At 38.4% G+C, this 20,888-nt stretch overlaps 1 protein-coding gene across 1 annotated transcript in view; it reads right to left on the bottom strand.

The window, feature by feature from the left end:
• LOC121317581 (malignant fibrous histiocytoma-amplified sequence 1 homolog) overlaps positions 1–18,679 on the bottom strand; it is a 43,149-nt gene extending 24,470 nt beyond the window's left edge. The window contains exon 1 of the mRNA XM_041253675.1: positions 15,585–18,679. Coding sequence (XP_041109609.1) covers positions 15,585–18,432 — 2,848 coding nt within the window. The 5' untranslated portion in view covers positions 18,433–18,679. The remainder of the gene's footprint in view (positions 1–15,584) is intronic.
• Positions 18,680–20,888: the final 2,209 nt, after the last annotated feature.

The following is a 20,888-nucleotide window of genomic DNA, read 5'->3' as shown; positions in this document are numbered from 1 at the left end:
CTAATTCTGAATCTACTGTCTGTAAATTCAATATGCTCCTTAGTCAAGTCGCGAGTGTGCATGCACCTTTTCAACTCGTTTATAAACACCACTCAATAATTAAACTTGTGAAATGCATACACAATGATCTAATTGGGATCCTGCTTATTAAACACATTAAGGGGAAGGACTTTGATACCATATAAATTGGCTCCAGTTGTATCATACTTATAAGTTGTATCATGGTTTCATTTTTGAAGCACCTGGCTTGGACTACAAAGTGCCTGTGTTTAGTATTACTGGCAACTGGGAAAGAGTAACAGGGAAACCATGCAAGATAATAGTGAAACCAGACATTATATACCATTTGGATTATTTGATCATTATGACTGATGACTGACAAACAGAATAATATATTTCTTATATAAAATCACTTGGATGTAAAGTACAGATCTCTGATCTTTAAAGAGTACTTTCAGCACTATCCCTTGAGAATGTGTTACTGTATAAGACATTGAAATAAGCATGAGTGTATTATCATTTAAACAAAAGATTAACCAGTACAAAAAACAAAAAGAACTACAGTACATATTGGTCTAAAACTAGCTCAACAATTGAGAATCAAAGATGAATTAGAAAAATTAGACAGCAATACACTGAGGATAATTCTGTGGGATTTACAGTAAAGACATCCAACACACTGGCACACACCAAACAATGAGAGAGAGAGAGAGAGAGAGAGAGAGAGAGAGAGAGAGAGAGAGAGAGAGAGAGAGAGAGAGAGAGAGAGAGAGAGAGAGAAGATACCCAGCCACTTTACAACGCACAGTGCAACATAATACTGCTCTTTTAAAAGCCACTATTCTGCAATCAACAGTATAATGGGAAAACGTTACATTTTATTATTTCAATCAACTCATTTTTATTTGAGAAGCTTATTGTCTGGGGGCCCTTTTGTTGGTTATCTGAACCTTTAGATTTGAACCTACTACCAGGAATTAGTTACACCTAACTAATATTTAAATAAATAAATAAGAAATAAACACAGTCAACAATAAATACAATCCAAATTAATTGTGTATATTTACATTATTATATATTACATTTTTTTATTATTTACATTTTTTAGCACAATCACAAAAATATCTACATGAACATAGTCAAAGTCGAGTCCTGACTCACCCAACCACAACCTATTCACAGGCACCACATGTTCTGCCTGTGATATGACTTACAGGTAAATCAGCCTCAGAAAAGAAAGCCGAGCTGTTGAAGGTCACTAATGGTCTTACTTTCTGATGACCTTAGCTAGCTCAGCAATGAACCAGTGAAAGGAAAAACTCACTGGAATATACTGTAAAATGCACTGAAGTAGCTTTCAGATCAAAGGAACACACACTGGAATACACTGTACAATACACTGAAGTAGCTTTCAGAGCAAAGTTACAAAGAACAGCAGCTGCAATGTTACTTTCAAAAATGTCATTTTAGCCTAAAAGTTTAATAATCAGGCCATACCGTGCACTGGCATTAGAACTGCAGATCTTTTCTTTTAATATCCAAACTTACTGCAAAGTTTTCCATGGGTAAATTCAATACCAGTATAAAACCTGCTGTGTTACACACCAGTTTCTAGCACTGCAAGGGGAATTTTTTGTTTAATATTCAGAGCAAAATATTTTGTAGATTTGGTACTTCACAAATCAAACAGAGGTGTTGGCAGCACCTGTGAATAGAACAATGCTCTTTCTGTAAATACAACTGTAACCCACATGCCCTTTTTTTAGACCATTACCCACACTAAGCATTTTTAGTTTCAGGCTCAATGGCAGCCAGGAAACACAGTGATGTCAGACCCTCTGGTGCTTTCCAATGTGCATTTATGGGAAATTTAAATAACCCATCTGCATTGACAGTGGAACTGAGCTCAGCTCATTTTTCATTACGCTGATTAAATTAAAATATTCTGTTGAGTCACTTTACAATAAATGCACATAAACTGGATTAATAACGTTGGGTGTTCTTATAGACATGGCTGTTAGTATTGTGCTACCCTGAAAAGTGCTAGTTTATTTTTGTGACGTTTTTCAGCTCTTCAGTAAACAGAAATAGGCTTATGAAAATGAGTGTGAATAAAAACAGATGAAGCGAAAGATCCATCTCTTCCATGGAAACCAGAGACCCAACAGGAACACAACATGGAAACAAAACCAAGGCAAAAGCTGCTGTCAACATCTGGCATGGATTATTTGACTTCAGTTACACAGTAGCTACAGTCAAAAATCTCAAGCTCTTTCTAACTTGTGTGGTGTGGTTATGTTGTAATCATTAAACATATCCCTCCAGAACAGCTTAATCTCCTTGCAGACTTGTCACATTGAAGCACCATGTCCCTACTACAACATGTCCAACATATTATGGCAAGTGAACACATGTTAAAGCATAGGTAAGCATTGTAAAGAATTGAGGTATGGTGCAGCACATTAATAAACATGGCAAACCAGGGTAAACTATGGTAAAAATGCAAAAATACCTTGCAAAAACACCGCAGTAAACTTTCCTAAAGAGTGTTACATATAATTGGCGCTTCTCATTTTTCTCCAAACATATATGAACTCTGGTTCAGAAAACATAATACATATATGAATGCAGTATTAAAAAGGTGGCAAAATTTGCAACAGATATAAATGCCATTATAGTCAAACAACATCAAAATAGTGACAAGTTTCACAGGAACTAACCCTGTCACTCCCCCAACACATGTTAATCTCTTATTCATTATTTATAAAAAATAAATAAAAAATACAGTCCCCTTTAACAGTGATGATGACTTTTTGTTTTGTAGATTACTTGCTTTGCACTGCAAGGAATCGCCCGCCCCACAGCAGACCCAGAAAACCTAATCCACGGTGAGCTGATAAATGGATTCAAAAACCTCATCAAGCCACAGCAGATAGATCAGGAGGGCTGAAGCGGTAGAGCTCAGGGTGTGACATGATAGGCTGTCAGGATAATAATTACCTCAGGTCTCTGCTGCTGCAGGGCTGTCTCTGTTAGCTTCTGTGGTAGTTTTTTCACATGAAGAATGTGAATTCATTTTAAAACAGGAACTACAGTAACTGCTAAACAGTAATGATTGTGTGATACAGGATTACTTGACTGGCTTGTTATTTTAACTCAATCAACACTGCAGTCCTATAAAGAAGTCCAGGAAAGATAAATCTACAGCTACAGTATATTCGTACAGGAACGGTAACTCAAAATAGAAGCTCTTACTTATTAATATGCATGTATGACCATTTTCATTTTCAGTATGAGACACCGACCCCCTATTAATGTTAACTATAGGCTACCTAATGTTCTCGCAGATAAGCCTATCCAAGAATAGTGTTAATCTTTGACACTATCCGCTGGTTATATGATGGTATTCTTCAGTAAAGTTAATACTTTGCTAGATTTCAGAGCAACGATCTTTCAAAATTAATGTTCCTGGGTATGAAACAGTATGCAAGTAAGTAGCACTGTTAAGAGCTTTAGCATGTAGTAATGTTGAGCGTTGACAATATCCATTCATTTAAATTGTATATCCAAGTTTAGTGGACCTATAATATTAAAATGCTGTATGAAAATATGAAACAGGAGTAATTACATAAAGTTTAAATTAAATAAGCTATGCCTTATCATTACAGTGGAAAATGGGATTTTGTGGGCAAGGGTCTACGGACGTTGTGGGGTATTTTTTATTGGAACTGAAGTAATTCCATTAAATCAACCTACTAACGTACATGAAGCTAACAAAATAGTTTTGTCTGCCACACATAAATTTAGTATAATAATTCAAATGTGGAGTTTGGAAAGAAACACATGTTTTAGTAAACATGCACGTCAGTGTTAAAACATTATATCTGGTAGTACAACAGGTTAAAGAAATGTCTGTTTGTAAGTGTGGCAAAGTGGTAATGAGTATAGCAGGTGAAGTGCAGGTGCAGGAATCCAATAACAAACAGACAACAATGTACAGGTGAAAATGGTTTGTTTTTATTTTGTAATCCAATGGTCTGTTGATCAAGCACAAAACAACAAGGAGTTTGCAATACATAGCTATGTGTATTGCAATTGTAGTGAAAGAGGTGTGCACCTCTTTCATTACAAAGCACAGTACTAAACACACAAATAGACACACACACACACACGTTCACAAGTCTTTGATGCACAATTTTCTTTGATACTGACATCAATCCTGATGTCATTTAGTCAGAGTAGGCCATAGAATAAACAGTTTTTCATGTCTGCAGTGATGGATTGGCCAAATGTAGCTCTTGGCTTGTTAAAAAGTCTGCTTATACGTGTCTTGATACAAGGCTAATGAGAGACCTATTTGGCTTTTTCCATTACGTCCAAAACTGTGTCCACATTTTGTACCATTTGATTGTGATTTTATTTCCTAATATTGTTTTACAGAACAATACAGTGGGTCTGACAGGAATTTTGACACTGCTCTGGGCAACAGCCAACCATGCCTGTTGTCATAAGTACAATAAAAGGTAAAATGTGTGACAATAAGGAATATGTAAACATGTAACCAGCTTTAGCAAAAAACTGCTTGAGCAAGTTGTGCTACATGCATCATAACCAGCTTGTATAAGTACAGGAGAATATAGGAAACATTTCAGACTGGATCCATCTAGACAACATTGGACTGCAGGTCTAAAGATTTAGTGAAAATGAATCATTGTCTTCAATACTATTACTGCAGTAAGCCCATTATTTTCCACCCAAAGGAAGTTATAATGCAAGTTAAAGACTTACTAGTTAGGCATCTAGCCACACAAGTAAAAGTATCTCTCTAGTTGCTGTATGTCTTTATAGGACTGTCCTGACTCATGATGCACATTATGTGGCTGTTTCAATTACACTTTAAAGTACTTTATTCAAGGATGGATCCCTGTACTTCCAAGTTGCTCTAGCGATCCACCTATCACATGGCATTTCTGTACTCTACCCAGACATTATTGTACAGGACCCAAACAAACCCCATTATATGGTTACATGTTGATACCAACTGACAGCATGCAAGAAATAATTCCATAGTTTTGCATTTCAAGAACATTTCAATTTGCATACCAAACAAGTTAAAATACCTCAAACCAAAAGCAATGTACCACAAAATCAGTGTGCTGGCAGGGGACAAGGCTTGTTACGTTTCTCATTCTTTTATGTTACTGCCTTCTTTAGTGCAAGTCGTTCATTCTGTTTCTGATACACAGCGCTTAAGACTTTTCTCTCCATCTATACTTATATAATAACTCTAACACAGAGATGAAAAAATAACCACAATGTATAGAAGTTGAATCAAGAGACAAATTGAATGGTGCCTGCTGTTGTTTACCAACAGGCCACTGACTAGATGTGTACCAATTAAAATATATATTTGAGCCATTGTCAAGCAAGTGAATTACTTCTTCCTTTCCTAATCCAGATCCCTCACCACGACATAAACCGAAGCAGTTACTTTTCAAAGTGGAATGATTTATGGAGCAGCAACAGTATTAAACTGTGTAACGTTTAACTAATGCCAATCTGCATACAGTAATGTGTTCCCTGCAGCATTTAATTACAGTCTGACGTCCGGCATTTAAATGTGGAGGTCAGTAAACTTTAATGGCTGGCCTGCTGATTATAGTTTCTCCAGACAAATTCAACTATAAAAAAAAATTCAGATATAAAAAAATCCTTACTGTAAATGGTAACACAATCCTGGGAGGTGAGCTATCGAGTATTTTGCTTAATGCTTAAAAACAGTCAGTACCACAGCTATCGCACTATTGAAAATAAAACTCTTTTTTCATATTCACTGAACTGGTTTGTAGGCGTTTGCATACGTCTTTATTAACTCAGCGGTCTGCAATTTCCTTTTCTGTCCACCACTAGGAAATGAAAATATTAGGTTGGGGGTCAAAACATAGTGAAATACATGTAGGGAAGACCATGCACAGCCACTGTCTTAGTATCACTGCACTTAGAGGAAAGTTCAAAAAGTGCTATTGATCGGTGGGATAGCATAGAAATACCAGTAATAGCTTATTACCCTGAAGAAAATCTAGCAGCACCATTAGCGGCCCACAGCACTATTTTGATACAACATTATTTTAAAACTTTGTACATGGCTATAGTAGCATTCGACCAATTGCCAACCATTGCATTTCCATTATAGTGCCACTGCATTTCCAATCCACCAAAGATCGTGGACTACTTCTACTGATATAACTGCAACACCAGTTATTCATTGAAACTGAATTGTTAACATAAATCATGGTGCTGGTCATGAAATAATACAACAACTTGCATATTTTACCACCATTCACTGCATTTAATTATGTGGTTATCATAGCAGCTATGAAAAACAAAGGTTATAACAGAGAGCCGCAGCTTATTGTACACTGTAAAGTTAAGTAACTCATTATTCAAAACTTACTTTGAAGTCAGTGCAAAGGCAAATGCACATTTTCAGATAGGAATAAAATAACTGTTGTAACAGAAAATGTAGTCCAGGAGGGGCTGAGAGACTACATTCCCCAGAATGCCATGGGAGGAAGCCAGGATGGAGTCCTTATCTGTCCATAATTATATACCTGCTTGCTAATCACAGGCAGGTGGACCACATCCTGGCTTCGTCCCATGGCATTCTGGGGAATGTAGTCCCTCAGGTCTGCAATTTCCTCCCTTCCCAAGTCTGTTTCACAGTACATAACTATTAGGAAAGGGCTATAATTTTACTGCAACTACATTGCTTATTAGCTATTTGTATACTATTAGTGTTTTATTTCTTTCAAGAAAACGTGTCTTTGATTTAAAATACAGTTTGTCCCTAATTGTATTATCAGTTACTTTCCACTAAGTACATTTATAAATGGGCAGGAGTTACAGTTTTCCTATAAAACTTTTTTTAAACAGTAATTTAGCTGTAGAAATACATTTTCTGATAATGGGTGAATAGAAAACCCAATTTCATCCAGCTTAATCGAACTCTAAACATGTTAACATAGCAGCGGGTGTGGGTGTAGACCAGTTGGGGGGGGGGGGGGGGGTGTTAACTACTACAGATGGTGTTAACAAACTACAGATGGTGTTAACTCTGAAAGGCTGCACTCTAATGTTGGTTGGTATATGTAGTGTTTCAGCAGCCCACAGAACAAGCTCATTAATCAGGGTTTAAAAGGACTGTATGTCAAACAGTCCATGCAGAGCGAACTACGGCTTGCTTACATAATTAATCCAAAGAGAGTGCCATGTGGAAACGTATGTGGGAATTGCTAATAATTAAACCAATGTGCATGTATTTAATGTACATTTACGGTACTTTGCATGTACCATTTTGAACAATTTCTAAAAATGATTTAACTGGGTTATTCTGATTTCAAAAGTCGGGTAAAAACAACATTGTATTCCAAAAACTGCACTTTTTAGAAGACTACAACTCATGCATGGTAACATATTGCTGTGTCATCCTGAAAAAAAATAGAAACAGGGGTGTGTGCATGAGTTGAAGTGGCTTTTTCACAGGTGTGTAGATTTATTTTGTTTTTCCTTTAGATATTTTTTTTAAACCAGTTTGCTTATTTGCTGAAACACACTGCTGACCTCATTGTCTGGCTGAGATCCAAAAACCAAATATTCGGTTTCCTAATGGTTTATCTTACAGCATGCCTGACTAACTGAAGTTAAAAAGTGAACTTAGTACTAGCAAATGTGTGGTACTCTTCATTCATGTTTTTTTTTCTTAAAATATACTATTAATAACTAGCTTACTAACATATACTGTACAGTTTTAGTTAACGATACGTTAATTCATATTAATATGAACCTATTCATTAGCTTAAAAAGATCAGCTAGAAATGTTCAGTAGTTCCTTGCGTAGGGATTATCAAATCAAAGTCAATCAGAAAAAAACAATCATATACAATCTATTTTTGTGCAGCATATTTTGTCTGCAAGGGAACCATATAATATGCTTGAACTGTGTAGGATGTAGATTAAAAAAAGCTGTAATTTGTGCTGAGAGCTTTCCTAAATACTACTACGATTTGGAATCATGCTTTCAGATTAACCAAAAAAGACGAACGTTTGTTGTAGGAGTGACTTTTGGGTGTTCTAAAACCTTATGGAACATGGCAGCTTTTTTAAAGTTTCAGAACTGCTATTATTCAAATGAAAAAGCATATGTGCAACCCAATTTACTTTGAGTATCTTTCAACAGCCACAATACTGTTTGATTGCCATGGCTTGGCCAGTCCATGACTCCTGGGTCTCGTTTGAATTAACAGAGTTTCTACTGACCTTATTTAGTGGGAGTATTACTGTACTCAGTCATTCAGAAGGCCTTGTGTTTAATATAACATTAAAAACAACAGTTCTGGCTTCCGAGTGGCGCATCCAGTAAAGGCACTCTGCCAGGAGTGCAGGATGAGGTCTATAGCTTGGAGATTGCCAGTTCAAATCCAGGACCACAGACCTGCTTGTGTGCAATTCAGAACTGTGTGGCCCTCCCACGCTGTAGTTCTGTAATGGCTTTACGGCGGGTTTGCAGAGCGAAAAAAGTGGACTGCTGACGTCTTCATCTCTCCTGAGCTAGTGCGGGGGTTGCAGCAGTGAGAATAATTGGGCATTCCAAATTGAGAGAAATTGAGGGTAAAGTAATTGGCGATTCCAGATTTAAAATAATAATAATTTCAGTATACTGGTTTCTTTTTCCTTCTGATTAGTGTTTAGGACAGTTTAAGGCTTAAATAACGACTGCTGAAACCCTAACAAATAAAATCTGTCCCGTTTCTATGGTAAAATGCTTGCAGGCCATTCACTGAAGGTGGTTGACAATTGAACCCTGGTTTTTGGACTTCGTTCATTTTAAAATACCGTTTGGTGAGAAATACTGTACAGCATAGTTTTTCCACTTGGAGCTGTTTGGTCCAATGAGCTAGACTACATATTGGTACATGGCACATGCCTATTAGAATAAACCCCAAAAAACCAAACAAAACTTAAAAAGTTAAACAGATGCAGGATACAAGTACAGTATTGCACAGATATTGCATAGTTAGAAAAGAAGGACATTTGATATAGTCACTACACACCATATTAAAACAGCTGTCAGTCTCTGAAGCTGAACCATTTGCTTACAGGGTGTTTCAGGATTGTTCTGCACCTTCCCAGAAATTAATAATAACTTGAAGTCCTGTCCGCAGTGTATGATAATTACCAGTTTTCTAGTGTACTGGCCAAATTCCTTTATAATTTCCCCCTTCTCTCCCACCCCACCCCAAAACGCAGGGAAAAAAAGCAAGACATCAGTGATAGACGTTGCAATATTAATAAACCCAAATAAACCATTGAGTCTACCTTCACTGCTCTATCACACTGTTCGCAGGCTTGCTGAAACTCTCACTACTGAAAAGACTGAGAGCTAAATGTTGCTGATAAAGGCAACACGGACATAAGAAGGTTAATCCCAGAAGCTGCAAAAAAGGAATTTTAAAAACTTGGAAATACGGTACCGAACACAAAGTGCCACGTTCCATTTCTGAACAAGATCTGAGGTCTGAAATAAGACGAGGACCACAGCTGGTGGTAGTGGTTTATAACATGGGCTCGAGTTCCATTCCTACCATTCCCTTTGGTAACTTAGAAAACATCAGCCCTCCCAAGACAGAAAACCACCACAGAGAAGCACATTAGAGGTGATGTAACTCTGTAGACCACATTAAGCCAGGATTAGTTATCAACCCCGTCAACTTGAGTCAACTTCAAATGGGCACGTAACTGAATAGCAGAGTAGTGCAACCCATTCATTCAAAACAACCACATGTCTGTGAGCCTTTATTGAGTTATTAGCAAAGCTAAAGTGTGAACAAAGCAGTGGAGATGAGGAAAACTCGTCCAATCATTTAAATTAAAGTTATTATTTTCTGGTTCAGTTACTAAACAAACTGGCCCCTTTTGTTCTCAAAACAGTAACTGGGTAAAGACGCTGCATACTCTTCTATTTTGCTGCTGGAATGAAAGACACTCTAATAATGTAGAACGCTCAATATTCTTAGTCAGTGAATAAAATAAAAAAAAAAATGTGCAAAGTTTACAAAAGCCAGTGTTCACAGTTCATATCAAATCTGCTTTTCTTCACAATACTGCTTTCAACAGCTCAGCCAATCAGGTATTGAGGTTAGTATATTGAATTCAGTCATGTGAACCAATTTTTTTCATGTTTTATGAATAGCATTAAATGCCTATTTTCAAAATGTTACTTTATTTGAATCCAATCCTCATCTGCGATTCCTTGTAAACAAAAACACAGCTGCTGTTCTGAAAATCTGAGCCTTCCCTCCAAACAGGCTGCCTTCATAAATTGCGCTTTTTTGACATCACATGACACACCTCTATCATTTGAGCTACTATGACAAGGTACAGTCATTCATTTGTGTTTCAATCTATTTATTCATGTACATTGAAAAAAAAAATCCATTGCAAAGTACAATCATTTGCCATCCTCATTGTGTATATTACAGTATTACGTTTAGGACAATATTGAAAAAAAAGGAAATGTGAACTTAAACCGGGTGTTTTAGATCAGGGGGTCTCACTCTTTTTGTTACTGGACCCCTTTTCAAACCCAATAAAAATCACAGACCCCCAACTGAGAATATAACTGACGAAAGTAACTATGTAGGCCTATGTGGGGGTTCTGATTTTCAGGTAATCTTTTTTTTTTTTTTTTCAAATTTGTGGATTGTTTATTTATTTATTTGTTTATTTTTAAATTAAAAAAAACTGAGCGAAAATTTCTCAATATAATCAAGAGAGTAGATGTCAGGTTTTACGCAGCAAAAAAAGCAAAACTATTAAATAAATTTTTTAAAAAAAGCTAATTTGTAGCTATAAAATGACAAGTTACAGTGCCAGCTGGGATCCTTTATTACTTAAAGAAAAATAAATTATTTCTCTGCTCCAAAGCTTTACTTATTTTTAACTTTGGTGTCTTTACCAGCTCAGAGGGAGCCCAGCAGACCAAGACCAACCTGGAGACCAGTGGACCGAATTTTGTTGTTGCCTAATTTTTTTTTTTCAGTTTCAGTGACCCTCACATATTTGATTAAATGTCACTGAAATACAACCACAACAAATAATTACATTCAGAAAAAAAATCCCTGTTATCCTCTTTGGTATTTTCTGATAATATTGCGAGTAGGTGTTGTGTGTTTTGGAATGATTGCGCTATCTCTATATAACCGGTGTCATGATTTACTGACACGAGACATCCCCTAGAAGATCACAGTATTTTTCACATTGCGTATCTGCCACAACATACACACAGTTATATATTTTGATTTTAATAAAATACTTAAGAATTACTTTAGTGTCATCTATAGCTGGGTAATATGTTTAGCAATCACTTTTTTTTTTAAGAAAATAATAATGGAAACAACTTTAGTCTTTTCAGGTGCAATGTGATCACTGCAGCATTTGAGCACACACTGAATGCACCCAGTACTCTGCGGAAGAATGTGTGCTCAGTGGGTAAAAGAATGGCTTTGCTTTGTTCTTTCTTTGTGTTTGTAATTAAGGTGTACTGTATGCTTAGGTAATTGCACTCTACTATATTGTTATTTACTGCACTTTATATACTTGTTGCATCCTGTAATTTGTTTAATTGTTGTTCTACCTATTGTGTATTTGCAAGTGCACTTATTCTGTATCTAATATGTTATAACCACTGAAAGTCTGCTAAATAAATAAACATTTCCTCAAGATGTTGTGATCTATTAGCCTTGCAATCTAAAACTGCACACAAAGTCTTGTCTTCTGTGTTAGAAGCATCTACATTCCACTAAACATCACTGTTACCAGGCTCATTTTCCTGCCCCTCCAAATGACCTACCCAGGCTTTAGTGGGTTAAAACATATACATTTTAGTCAAAACACAGGGTGGCCCATTTGGAGCTGTCACTTCTGCTTCTCCAAATGAGCTTCCTCGTACTGTTCTATTTAAGTCGCTCATTTGGAGTGGAGGCGCTATTTATCAGACTGGTCTGAAAACCTGGGCTACGGGATGTGCCCATTTGGAGGGGGAGGGTCAGATATTCAGAGCACCGGCAGCATGTCACAGGCTCTCTCCAGCAAACTACCACCTGCGCCGGAGAAGCCAGTGGTATGACTTGTCCCTGTTACAGTACGTCAGTAATGGAACCAAACGAAAAGCACACTGTATTTGAAAAACCAAAGGGTTAAACTGCTGATTCATATTTTTTTTTTTTTAAAAGTGCACTGCACGATTCAGCATTGATTTTGAAGGTTTTTTGTCTACCAGAAACCCCAGTCCCTGCGTTATTCCCGAACAACAGCATATTTTTGCTAAACTTCCTAAATAAAACATTTGAGACTATAAATCAATCAAAAAAATCCAATAGTCCACAATCTACGAAGAAACCAGAGAAACTGGAAATCACACCCGAGGTTTATACTGTTCCTAAAACGCATCAATAAACGTACCTCCTAATTATGCAGAGTTGTTTTCCTTTTTATATATCGATGTTGTATTACTTATTAGTAAATTAATCAGTTTATGTTAACAGTATTTGTCCTCAGCCTTTCTGGTAACCTAATTAATATAGTCAAGGAAGTAGTTAAGACAAAAAGCTACTATCTTCACTTAGTATACACCTATTAGACTTTGTACTGTCAAATATTCATTTTTTATTGCCTACAGAATTGAATATTTCTGAACGCATCTGCCCTTATATTGTACTATAGTGCCAGAGTGCTTCTGTTTCCCTGTCATTCTACTCCTGTGACCTGCTGTAAGAAACATCTCGATTTGTTCTTTGGTATGGAATGGGTACACTTTCAGCTTACTGTATGCTAAACAGGAAGTGAAACATTTCTGACATATACATTGAATCAGACAGGAACCCAAGGGGAATTCTGCAGGCGTGAACTAAGCCGGGACGATCGTCAAAGGGGCTGCCGTCATGAGACACAGTCTGGCCTATCAGTTATACTAGTCACACGCACGCGCAGATTGGAATGCTGCTACATAATGCAAATGGAAGGCAGCCAACAGTATTAGCTAGCCATTCGCGTTATGTACACCTGGAAGCTTCTGCAAAAGATCAATATGCTGCACTGAAAATCCAAAAATCTATGTAGAACATTCAAATGCAATTAATACAAGTAAGCATTCTTGCAAGTGTGACACTGTTTTTATTTGTAGGTAACAAATTACAGAGTAAAAACATTTAAATAACAGTAGACATGCTCACATTATTTCTACATGTGACATAAATGCAGTGTACTTTTGCTTTAAATAGGCTTGGTTAAAGCCTTAGGAGTACTATTAAAGAAGTATGGCAATGCCAAGTATGGGGCAAATCCCCTACTTCCTTTTTACACACCAACGTTAACTCTCTAGAATTGCTGAATATATTGCTCAAATTCAGAAGCATACTGTACTGACCATTTGGGCCTATTCTGCATGCATTTGTGTAAATAAATTTGTATGCAAAGCAGTTTTTTTTGGTTGAAATGTTCATTAAACATTGAACTTGCAGTCATTCACAATTACCTAAACCAAGGGGCAATTCACTACCACTATAAACAGGGGTCAAGATGAGGCAAATCAAATCTATTTGCTCTGGTGGCAGAAATAGATCTACTGGTAAAACAATAATAATACAATCTGCAACCACTGATTTCCAATGGAAACCTTGTAAGAGTTTACGCATTGAGATGACACATCAAGAAAACATCTGGTTCATTTATTTCAAGGCATACTTTCTACTGAATGTTTGTACTTTGAGGCAGCCATCCTTAACTGGTGTTCTTTCTACTTGGCTAGGGAAATGCATTATTAGTTCTATCCAGTATTTGAAACCATCGGTGCATGTCTTACCTGTAGCAGGAATTACAGAATCCAGTGTCCCCATGGCAACATTTTTTTCTCCTGCCAAGTTAGCACTTCCCAATGCTCCAGACACAGGGAAGCAGGCTGGCTGCCCCAAAGCAATTAGTGTAGCCTTTTGTCTAGGCTGGGTTAAACCCAGCTGAGATCACCGAAGTCTACAAAAGCTACGGTGCCTTAACCCACTGCGCACTTGGGCTGGGCAATTGTTTACACACATACTGTGATGGGCCATATTCACTTACAAAGCTTTTACAAGTTTGCAGCTTTTTATGAAAATGTTTTGACTGAAGAGAAATCTTAGTTACCCACAATTGTTGTGGATTATTCCCTTTTATACATTTAGGTGGTTAGACTACAGAAAATGAATTAATCCTCACTGAGCTTTAAATATTAAACCTGGAATAAGTACATTCAAGATGGATTGAAAAGGTTTTTAAACTGAAAGCAGGAAATCCTGAATACAACAAATGAACCTGAAAACGATTTTGTTAAATGTTATGGTACAGTAAGTGCTGCATAGGGAAATATACACCTGTCTTCTTGTACCTGCTACTTTCTATTATGTTGGTTCACTGTCAGCTCTATTATAAAGACAACTGTGTAAAACAAGGCAAGGTAAAGACCTAGATATGTTTGAGGCACATCCTATGTATAACTAATCAGGAGACAGGATGGACATTGCTGGAGAAAGGGACCTAAGCTCAATGGAAGGTTTTACATGGCAATTCCATGACAGGCGTGGCTTGCTTTGTTTTGTCAACAGAGAATTGATGATTGCAATTCACCGTCTTCCCCTAACACAATCTTTTAAATAGCTGATAATAAAGTTAGAGTTATGTACAGCCTTAAGAGATCCATTTCCACAGTACAGAAGTCAAATTCTATCTACCAAGCTGATTATTTGCTTTTGTGACAGAGAAAAACAATGGCTTGTAAGGGCTGTAGCACCTCCAAGGAAGAGCTGCCCACTGGGGTGCTGGGACAGAGACCTCAGACAAGTAACCCTCCTAGCTGGGGTAATATGGAGTACATCTTAGTACCTGAAGTTATTTAAAAGCATGTTTTGTAAATCAAAATTAGTCCATCCTCACCTATTTTGTAGGGCAATAATAAAGACTCATCAGCATATGCTACAGGCCTAATTGTAATAAAAACACTAAATATTCAAGATTCATTCAGATTTCCTTCAATAATAGTCCCGCGTTGTTACTCTTTGTTATTTAATGGTATTGTAGCACTGCTATTTATCTTTCATTTAATTGAAGTCAGAGTTAACATTTGAACTAATTTTACTTTGAAAGAGATCTAAACAGTCAAGAGAATGGTATGGTTAGGCGACTTTTTTAAAACTGCTGTTTCTTTTAATTACTAACTGCATAAACACAAAAAATAATAATTAACATGTTGTATGTTGTTTGTAAAACAACTGTGGATTAGTGCTTCTGATATAATCTGAGGGTATTTAATGAGTAAACAGTCCAGATAATCAACACGTCTTTGAAACTTCCTTCACACTCACACACACACAACAGTGATGGAAAGACTTTCATTGTGAAAGTCAGACAAGTATAAACAGCTTTCCTCCTATAACCTAGGAAGACAGATCATGTACAACTAATATAGAAATCACCTGTCTAATTAAAACAGCACTTACCTGGAAAGGTGTGTGGGTTAGGTGACCCTCTTTTAAGGCACTTGGAACAGAGAACATGCACAGTGTAATACAGTCCTGGCCATTCCTGCAGAAGGACATTCAGTTCTTCCACTAAAGGAATTATGGCTTGCCAAGCAGTCCAGATATTTGGCAACGAAGCGTGGCTGGCGATGGACAAGGTGTCTCCCCACAGGTCACTCTGGGATGGCCGGTAACTAACCACCACAGGCACTTTCCCCCGGTAGGCAAATATTTGAAACTTTCCATCTGACCGCTGCACTACATGGGCATTGATCTGCACGCTGTACCTGGCAAAGAGGCCCGGAGGGAAGAGGAATGGGAAGTTGTACTCGATTTGGAGCTGCTCTACTGCAAAAAGGTGCCCAGACATGTTGCAGCCCCCATTGATCCAGGCTTCAGCATGGGCCGTTTCATTTTTTACATACCAAGGAAACTTGTACCACACAGTGGCACCATTGAGGGGCTTTGATTTTAGTTTATTAATGCAATAACAGAGGCCCATCTTTTCCAGCAGCTCCAGGATAAGATGCAGGTCCTGCTGTGTCTTAATGTGGACCTTGAGGAGAAGCTTGATGACATGGGAGGGCAGGAGGCCATGTAAGAGGAAGCCCTCAACATAGTGGTGGAGCTGTGCAGCTCTCAGCTGGTCCATGTCGTCATCAATCAGCAGCTTCTGCAGCAGCATGGTAGCATCCCGCTGAAAGAAGATATTGAGGATATCAATAAGCTTGGACAGGTTGTGGAAGACATATTCTTTGAGAGTCAAGCTGTCCTCAAAGTACAGGAGCTTGCCACTCTCATGTAGGTAAGACAGTGCACTTTGAAGACGGTCCTCAGTCAGACCTGTCTGCAGCCCCAGCCGGGCTGAATCCCACCAGGATACCCAAAGCTCCTGGGGCTTGAAATGCAGCTCCTCCAGCATCTGCCAGGACTTTGGAAGAACGCGGTGAAGGTTGGGGAAAATCTCCCGGTGCTCGGCCACTGACATGAGCTTCTCTTTCAGCCGCTGGGTGTTTCTGAGGTCCTTGGCACAGCTCACACAGAAGACAGGGGATAGGATCTGAAGCCGGTTGTTGAGCAGGTACTGCAGCTGAGCTTTCTTGCGCCGCAAGTTTTTATCCGAAACCCCATAAAAGAGAGCATGGGGGCTGGAGGTCCTCACATCATAGTCCTGACCCAGAGCTCGGTCCACCTTGTGTGCCAGGCCTCCCAAGAACTTATTGTCCCTTTTCTCCTGAATAGCTATTTGGCGGTGGATATCCAGGCATTTTTCTTCTATTTCCATCTCATTGCACAAATCTATGTGGGTCCCCACAATGCACACCACACCGTGTGGGACTTTGGCACTGAGCAGGTGCAGGAAATAACCCACGTAGGTATAAAAATGTTTAGACGTGTATGTCTTTAAGTTGACTACCAGTATGTACAAAGCACCAGGTGAAAGAAAAAACGGTTTTATCAAATCGTAACTGTTATCCCCCGATAAGTCATAAACAATAAAGGTAAGACTCCGCTCTACATCTGCAATCCAGTTTGTCACGTCTATCCCTTTATTTCCAGGCACTGCAGGAAAATCCTGTGTCTTACTAACGAGGCATTGCCTCAGCTTAGTTTTCCCAGCATCCTTTAGTCCCATTAGAACCAATTTTAACCTTGGCTTTACTGCAGGCTGGGAATGTGCTAGTTCTTTCTGATAGGCCGCTATGTAGGGGATGCCTTTCATACAAACCTCATAGGGCGGCTGTATCAGAGGATTGTCTTTAATTTTCCATATGTTAACTCTGAAGAGTTTCCCAAAGTTATCAGGAAGGATGGCAATTTGGTTACCCTGTAACACCAGCTCCTCTAATTTCCCAAGCTCCACTATAGTGTCAGGCAGGTACGTTATTTTGTTATTGTCCAACCACAAATTAGCAAGCATACAGAGCTTGCCTATCTCCTCTGGGACAAATGACAGTTTGTTCCTGCTTAGGTATAGTTCTTCCAAACCCACAAGCTCAAGAATAACAAGAGGGAAAGCTTCAAAGTGGTTTGAAGAAATGTTAATCATTTTCAGTCTTTGCAATTTGCCAAAGGGCTTAGGTAAAGCTGTCAAAGCATTGTTATCCAGCATTAGGCTTTCCAAGTTTTTCAAATCACAGAAGGTCTCTGGTAACGCAGAGATTTTAGTGCTGCTCAGCCACAATATTTTTATGGACTGCAACGTCATTATCCCAGTTGGCAAGCAATCTATTTTATTGCCGGAACAGTCCAGTTCCTCCAGATCGCTTAGTAACAGAATCTCCTGAGGGAACTGGGCGAGTTTGTTGTGATCTGCGTCCAGTGTCCGCAGCTTTTTAAGCTGGCCGAAAGAGAGAGGAAATTGGCAGAGTTCGTTAAAACTAATATCCAGCTCCTCTAAGGCCTGTAAAGTTCCTATCTGTGATGGCAGAGCTTTCAGTTTGTTGTGGCTGATGCACAGTTTTTTCAGATTTTTCAAGCATCCTATTTCCTCAGAGAAATTACCTAAGCAATTATGGCTCAGGTCCAGCTCCGTCAGGTGCCCGAGCTCGAAAACTGGCAGCGGGATGCTGGCGAATTTATTCCTCCTCAATATAAGAATGTGCAGGTTGATCAGGGCGGCTCCCAGCCCCTCGGGCAGCTCCTGTAAAGAGTTGTTTCCCAGGTTTAGAGCCTCTATCTCGTTGATGTTCTCGGGCAGAGTAATCTTCTGGTTGTTATTGGCACTGAGGGTCAGCTGGCGCAGGTTGCTTCTCAGCTTTCTGGAGCGCAGCGCAGCATCTCTCCATAACCTGGCTGTTTTCAGTTTATTCTCCTTTCCATCCATGGTTCGGTTAGACCCCACCTCTCTGTTTTCATTGAGAGCAGTATTTATTATTCTCCGGGTAGCGTGGTTATTTGCCCCCTTTCTTTCACAGTTCGCATTTTCTGCATCACCGTCATCATTATAAAGACACTGCGATTCAAAGATATGCGCTGCAGTTCTGCTAACCGAAAACAAGACAGCAGAGGTGGGTTCTGCACCTTCTGCGCCATGGAGTACAGTGAAAAACAGCAGCCCCTCGATGAAGGAGCGTTACTAATACAATAAATATTCCACTACATACGCCAGATTAGTCGCCTGGGAACGCCAGCGCTTCACTCGGTATCAAGACATCTTGACCTCTTTGTTATGGGCTTGTTTGTATAATGAATAAACGGCAGAGAGTTTTCTCTCTGGTTTATGTTGCTGCGCCTGTGCCGCTGTACTTGCTCTGAGTCTGAAAGACTGAAACTGCAGAACCGCCCAGTCGAGCGCGTCAGTCTGCCCCGCCCACCTTCCAGGCGGAAAGACAGCACAGGCAGCGAGAAGACAAGCGTTGTACTTGCTCAAGGAGGGTTCATTGAGTGATAGTTTCATTGTAATATGCATTTAAGTACCTGTTTATATACAAAGTGCGTTTTTATCTATCTATCTATCTCGAAATTGTGCTTTTTTCCAGTGGGTCGTTACTTATTATTTTTAACATTTCTATTCATTCACTAAAAAAAAGATATTTCACGACAATAAAAAAAAAAAAAAAAAAAAGTTCAATTGCAGAGCACCACTAATATGCAATGTTTGTATCGCCTACACTTAACTGCGCTTTGCCTTCTGTCATCTGGTTTATCTTGTCAAATGCTTCCTTTCCTTTGATGTTATACAAGCATCAAAGCAAAATATTCAGATCTCACATTGAAATGAAGTAAAAGGCAGAGGCTCATGGTATTTTAAATACACATGTTTGTTAAGTTGTAGATTAATTAATTAAACGATGTTTTAGAATCCTAGAGATAAATTGATTTTATGTATTTATATATTTTTATAGTGTTTTTCTTGCATCCGCAAATGTTTGGTGTTACCTGGTTTATTTAATATGCAGTGTACAAAATAAAAAATATATATTTTTAAAACAATTATTTCGGGGCGTTTCTGACAAAGGCCCTTCAGCTGTGTAGAAAAAAAAAAAAATCTGTGGATGATGTCATGATTATGTCAGAATAGAATGTTCATTCCAAAAGGTTACAAAATTCCGGGTCTGCAGAGAATCTCACATCCTCTTTGTTTCCGACAGCATGTGTTCCTACGCACTAATCCCACACATCATAATTATTTCTCACACCCAAATTAGGTTTGCCGAGACTCGATTACCTTTTCCCAATCCCGCACTTCTAATTAAACATTACATATGCTTTATATCAAATACGGGGGGGGGGGGGGGGGGGGGGGGGTAGATAATAGCTACCCCTCACTTCTAAATATAACACTACACCCCTGGCTGTATGTACTACCTGTAAATACATTAACGCATACACTGAGATTAGAGGCATTACGTCATCATTCAATCCATTAACCTTTACATGCACCTAAAGAAATAGTACACTGCATTATCTGCAAGAAATGCAACAAACTGTACACTGGGGAATCGTTTAGCAGACCTCTTTGTGGAATATTCACAAAACATTTGAATCAACACCACTGCATTTCCAGCAGCCTGATTTCACCAGTGATAATCACACTGCTGAAGACATCACCACCCGTTGGAATAAATGCCGCTCGGAAGTAAAGGGAACGCGAGTTTATCTTCGAAATGGGTATTGGAACCTCTGGGAATGAACATTGTGTGACATAATCATGACATCGTCAACAGAATTTCTGAAAAATAACAAGCTTACACTGCACTGTATTTACTATTCTTTCTACACAGCTGAGGAAGAGAAAGTACAAACTTAAACCAATAAAGTTAATACGTCTTGTTTAAAAAAAAAAAAAAAAAAAAGATTGTACCAGAATTATAATTTCACAAATGTATCAGGCAATGTGTTTATACCCCATATGTGTTTTCTACATTTCTCTGGTACATGAAGAACGTTTCCATTGTCTCAGAGGCGTTTTCATTTTGGTGTGCTGCACTCAGAAGCAGCAGCACGTTGTTGCAAGCCTCCATCTAGAGGTTAATTTATGTAATTAGAGGATTCCATAGATTTGGACAGCATTGCTACCGGGATTTTAAAATGAACAGTCTCTCTTCTCGCGATATGCCTGTCCCCGAGCAACATCTTCTAACAACAGATCTAAGACAATTAAAACAACAACAACAAAAACGTAACAGGTATTTTTGTTTTTAATTATTATATAACAATAAATATTTAAATTGAAAAAGGTCGAATAACAAGATGTTAAAACACATTTTTGGGGAGGTTGCCATTACTGGTCCCATTTGATCTGGATCCTTTTTTATTGGGGGTTATGAGGGGGGGGGG

Source organism: Polyodon spathula, chromosome 1, assembly GCF_017654505.1.
Source record: "Polyodon spathula isolate WHYD16114869_AA chromosome 1, ASM1765450v1, whole genome shotgun sequence".
Lineage (NCBI taxonomy): Eukaryota > Metazoa > Chordata > Actinopteri > Acipenseriformes > Polyodontidae > Polyodon > Polyodon spathula.
The sequence above is the reverse complement of the archived record's forward strand: the minus strand, read 5'-3'. Positions and strand labels throughout refer to the sequence as shown.